This window comes from Myotis brandtii, unplaced genomic scaffold (assembly GCF_000412655.1).
Source record: "Myotis brandtii unplaced genomic scaffold, ASM41265v1 scaffold23, whole genome shotgun sequence".
Taxonomy (NCBI): Eukaryota; Metazoa; Chordata; class Mammalia; order Chiroptera; family Vespertilionidae; genus Myotis; species Myotis brandtii.
In genome coordinates, this window is record NW_005358649.1 from 2,352,839 (window position 1) to 2,358,838 (window position 6,000).

The window sequence follows — 6,000 nt, forward strand, 5'->3', positions numbered from 1 at the left end:
AGATTTTTCAAAAGTGCTTCCAGCAAGATTCTCTCTTTCGATCTTTATAACAATCTGATGGTAAATGCTTGGCCTTGGGGCTGGGGAACTGAGTATTATATGACAAATAGATCCACGAGCTCTCTGTCTCCCTCCACTGTCTGGAATCAGCTTCTTTACCAAGAGACAGGCAAACTGGAAGCTGGACAATTAAACTAAATTGTTAAAAAGAAATAAGTATATTAGGCAAATGGGCTATTTATTATAAAATGACTTCCACAGATCAAGATATAATGTCATTATAGCAAAAGAAACAACACAACCCAATGGCCACCCCTAGGCAAGCAAAGAGACCGTGATACACAATGGAGTGCTGTGTGGCTGTGAAGAAACCAGCAAGGTCTCTGATGCTGTCCCAGTGCGGAACAGAGGGGACAGTGTGCCAACTCTGGGGTAAGATAGGCGAAGTACTAATATAATATAAAATATTGATGTGTAGGATGTAAATATATGACATACATAATACACATATTTACTTGCATATTCAAAAAGAAATAAGAGGAATAAACTAATAAAACGCTGCCTGTAGAAGGAGAGAGAACTGGAGGGAAGCAGGATGAAAGCAAGGCCTCTCTGACTGTCCTTTGCTTGATGGTTTTGACTCTCAAATCATATAACTGTCTTACATAATTTTAAAAAAACAAATTTGGCTTAAAAACATAAAAGTAATCCCTAAAAATGAAAATAAATAAAAGTAAATAAACTCCACATCAGATCAGGTTGTGGGTATAACCCAAACAGAGAAGAATTATTTCAAATAAGTTTAGGTCACAGTATTTTGCATATCCATAAGAGATAGCCTCTGGACAAAAAGAACCACAAACAAGTATAAAACTGCATTTCACATTTCATCATTAGTAACACACACACACACACACACACACACACACACACACGTACACACACATGCACACACACACATATACACACCTGTAGTTATATTAAAGTCATTAGGAAAAAAAAGATTTTCAGCATTAGAGCAAAGAGCAACCTATAATCTTAAATTTGAAGCAGAAATATCAATGTAACCTCAAGACTTGTTTACTCTTTTTATTAACAAAAGTCCTAGAATCAATGACTACCTCGTAGCAGTGAGCACCCCCGTGTCCAACTTGGGGATCTCCAAATCTCATTTTCTCTCAAAGGAACCAGGGCTCCCTGAGAAACATGACTGGCCCCAGGTCTGGAAACACGATAAACAAGTCACTTTTGTCACCCCGGAAACCACACAGATTGCTGAGGTGTGGGAAGGACACAGGTGCTAACATGAAGGGGCTCCCAGTGGCCAAAGGCTGGACAACTGGAGCATCAAACAGAATGATGACTGCAATAGATTAAAGCGCATCACATAGAAATAGCTGTGAGCTCATCATTATATATATTTTTAGTGTATTTGTCACTATACAAATTTGCTATAAGTTTTTAAAACTGGTAAATGAAGGGAAAGACTCACAAAAGAAATAACAGTCACTTGGCTAACTGGGCACACAGGAGGCTGGTCATTTGGTGAGTAGGTTTAGGGCAATTGAGAGAAAGAGCGAGGGAGAGCTTTGTGATGCACAGGGGTATGAACACTTCTCCCCAATGCCCCCTGGCCGTCTCCTGCCCCAGAAGTTTCTGTCGCTTTACTCCTACGACCAAGATGAAAATAGCCCCTCCTTACTACTTCACTTAAACATATTAGTTTTCTTAATTGGTGGGATTTAACAAAATGCCTTTGAATTACCACTCTAACTTATACTAATACGAAGTTTGATTTAAGTCATAAAGCCTAGTGAAACTTTTCCACTCCTCCTTCAGGGCTCTGCCCATAATTTCAGGCTTTTCCCAATATCAACTTCATAATATTTCATTGCAATCATAAAGGTGGGCCCAAACAATTTCACAGAAAGGCCACAGAGGGAAGAGTATAGGGTGAACGCAGACCCACTGCTGCACAGATGAAAACAAATGGGGTGGCCCCGCCGGCGTGGCTCAGTGTTTGAGCGTCAATCTAGGAACCAGGAGGTCACTGTTTGATTCCTGGTCAGGGCACATGCCTGGGTTGGGGGCTCAATCCCCAGTGGAGGCGTGCAGGAGGCAGCCAATCAATGATTCCCATCACTGATGTTTCTATTTCTCTTTCCCTCTCCCTTTCTCTTTGAAATCAATAAAAGTATATTTTTTAAAACAACAACAACAAATGGGGTCAGTTAAGATGTTTCGATGGCATCCTCATCAGACCCTGGTGTCACCACCTCCCTCCAGAGCTCAGCTGCTCCCAGTGTGATGACAATCTGAGCCCAGTAGTGCTCTAGGTTCTAGAGCAGATCGGAAAACCAAGAGTTGGCTTGTAGCTTGATTTAAAGCCACATAGCTGTTATATGTAGTTTCACATTTATTTGGCTCTAAACCTTCTCTCCAGTAATACTTCTAAATTTGGGAAATACTTGAAGCTACACATAACGGCGATGTGGCTTCAAATGGAGCTACAAGCCAACTCTTGGTTTCCCTATCGAAGAACTGTTGCTCAACAAAAGGTTAGTGTAAGAATCAGACTAGAAATGGGAGGTTAAGATTATCTGACAACCAAACTGTAACCCGTCCATTTTACCTTAAAATAAGGAAAACATTTTTGAAAAGCAAGAGAAAATATAGTATTTTTATGTCACAAGTAGTACAATGGTCCACATCAGTGTACTCCTTATAAAAAAAAAATTCCTAACATGGACCTGTAATCCACTTATGTATGTCTTTATATGCAAAGTGAAAGAGAGAACAAAGTGATTACCCAAATATTCCAAGTCAGTGTTTTCTTTCGACAATAATATAACGTGTCTTGTTAATTTTCAGATAATCGATGCTTGCTGGATTTGGATGAGGACATTAAGAGAGTGGGAGGGACAGCCATTATCCACTTAACTGTTTAAATATACTTTTCTTAATATATTGAACCATTTGACCATCTTTGAAACCACTAAGAAAATATCCAGAATATCCTATGATATAATACACTGGAAATTCCCCCAATATTTGAGAAGTAATGTTCCCACATTTCTGAGCACCCAATTTACTGAGAGTTGAGCACTAAGGTACATGTATCAAAGTCTCCAAAAAATTTCACAAAAAATCATTTTCCCTATACATGAGATAATTTCTAAAGCAAAATTCATAGATTTTCTTTCTAAATTCAAGCATCTCCAGTAATTCGATTAAAATCTGTCAACGTTTATGAAAGAAAAATCCTGATACCATAGAACTGATCTATATTTCAAATTATCAGCGTTCAAAACCCTAACACTTTAAGACTCATGCCAACCCATAAAAAGATTTATGCAGATGTACATGCCATTGCCTATTTCATTCTTTCTAACTCAGAACAATAAAAACATAAATCAATGCAAAGGTCTCCCTTTCCAAAACACAGTTGGTAAAGTCACACAGCAATACAATCTCAATTATTATTTAAAAAACAAAATTCAAAGCCTTCCTCCTCCCGAAATCTGGGGGGAAGGTATCTGTTAATGAACTTAACACTTTGATGTTAGAATGAATGTTAGTTCTCTTCACTTATTGCATTTCAGTTTAGTGGTCAAGGATTATCATGTTTTGAAGGCGCTCTCACGGCGGTGCCTTACCAGTGTAGATGCTGGCATTGGAAGCCGGAATACCAAACTGTGACTCGATGAACTTGGGAATGAAGGTAATGAAAGCAGTTACAATGGCACTCTCAGCTGTGTATGACAAACTCACAAAAAGGAATGTCATGTTGCTTAAGATCCTGACAGCTGCTCTTGGTAGGTCTACAAAATGACAAAAATGACAAATGAATGTTATAAACAAGGGATGGAAAATAAAATAAAACTGAATTGTTTTTGAAATGAACTGGAAATAGCCATTCAGCAATACTTGAGAATATTAAAGAATAAAATTAGAAAAACCTGATGACCGATTAGAAATTATCTCCTTTATTAAATAGATTTGGGTTTGGATTTTTTTTTTAATTTTCAAAAAGGTTAAAGAAATTTAATAACGTATTTTTAAAACATGCCCATATCCAAATATCCTTATAAGAAGTATCCAACCTATGATTCCTGTTTCAAAAATGGTTTAAATTACTTGCAATTTTTTAGTTTATGAAAACTATGCCATTCTTTGTTACGACTCCAAAGTCTACTAACTGTGTCAAGTACCTGCAACATCATCCTAAATTACAGTTTTCACTTCACCCAACTGAAACTTCCCTGAGAAAATGACATCTGGGTGCCATCTCCCTGGCACGTGACTGGACAGCTGAACTTCCAGCCTCAGGAAATAATGCAGCTGCAAGGGCACGTGGGGTAAGGCTACCAGGTCAGACAATCCAGGGACTTTGGAACAAAGAGAAATCTCCAAAGGAGCAGGACAGCCCAGAGCTGGGGGCTCGCCACCTGCCCGGCTGCCTCGCAAGGAAGACAGAAGTCCACTCCTCGACTGTAGGCATGCATTTCCCAGGACTTGCCCAATATGTGCCTCAAGATGCATGTACAAGTGTTTTCATGTCGGCATTCACTGCTTATAACAGCAAAATTTTAGGAAAAAACACCTTAATGTCCATTAATGGGAAGTGTTTAAATTATGGCACCAGCCATATAATAAAATACTATGCAGTAATTACACCTGAGATAAGCTGCACGTACTGGCATAAAAGGAACTCCAATCAATATTTTTATTAATGAATAAAGCCAGCTGCTGCAGAAATATACGTGTGTGTAAATATATAATATGTCATATATTCATATATTTATATATATGAATATAATATATGTTTATATTACATTTAATTATGTTTGCATATATTTATATTTTATATAATATATCATACATCATATATCATATATTTATATATAATATTTATGTAAAAATAAAAAATATATATTATCCTGTGAATGGAAAATTTGTAAAGAAGAATAAAAGGAAATTTTTGTATGTATAGCTTTGTATTTTTGGCATGTTTATCATGTGAATTAACTCACACTCATGTAATGTTTACAGACCTTCAAGGAAAAGGTCACCTGCATTATTTTACAGTCAGTCATCTCAGTGATCAGAACAATTATTTTACGCTATGACATACAATCAGTTCATAAAAATTAAGCAGCAACTGTTGTTAAAGCTATAACTTATAGGCTATTCACAGGAATTTAAAACTTCAGAAGGCAAGACTATTCACTATTATCATTTTTAACTGTAAATTAATTTGTATATTCTATAGCTTAATTTAGTTGAAGTTTAAATGAACATTTTAAAGAGAAAATTAAGATGCAAACTTAATATTTTAACATGGAAAAACACACCAGAAAAAATATATAATCAAAGTACTTCATAAAATTGACCAATGTTCTCTTATAAACACTGCAAATCAAAATGTCATATCCAAATTTTAAAAATTACAAAGTTAAGATTTCATATCAACATTTAAAGATTCGGCTATTATATTAAAAAGCCAATGTGTTAAATCTGAAACATCTGGGGGAAAAAATATAAATTATTTTAATCCAAGAAGATAACATGGATCACATGAATCAAACTGGTTTTTCTTTTATACCCATTTGGTATGCTAAAGTAACCTTCTAATTTCAAAGGTAACTAAAAATACATGTGATGTTTCTCCCTTCTCTTTCATTAAAAAAAAAAAAGTCTGCTATTATTTAAGAAGAATTTATCCAAAGTTCAGACTTTCAACAACTTTAAGTTATTTTCCTTTATTCTTTCACCTTCCTCCTTCCTCTTTGCTGGGCTTTCAGCCCATGCCCTGCAGGTACCCAGGGTTGTGTCTTTGACTCGTGGGGCTGGATACAGGGGGAGTGAGCAAATAAGTCTAGACATTGAGAATAATGGGAATTGGTTTTTTAACTGCTAGAGAAAGGAGATACAAATACAGAAAGGAGACAGTTAGGTATAAGATTGGAACTGGAAGTATTGGTATAAATTCATGAGGTT

The 6,000-nt window shown here is 36.3% G+C and overlaps 1 protein-coding gene across 3 annotated transcripts in view; it reads right to left on the reverse strand.

Moving 5' to 3' along the window:
* SLCO5A1 (solute carrier organic anion transporter family, member 5A1) overlaps positions 1–6,000 on the reverse strand; it is a 100,524-nt gene that overhangs the window by 39,896 nt on the left and 54,628 nt on the right. For 2 of the 3 annotated variants that reach the window (XR_001362158.1, XM_014539819.1), the window contains exon 4: positions 3,657–3,821. The exons of the other annotated variant lie outside the window; for it this stretch is intronic. Coding sequence is in view for 1 of the 2 variants with exons in the window: in XM_014539819.1 (XP_014395305.1) it covers positions 3,657–3,821 (165 nt within the window). In the remaining variant the exon portion in view is untranslated. The remainder of the gene's footprint in view (positions 1–3,656; positions 3,822–6,000) is intronic. 3 annotated transcript variants of the gene reach the window in all.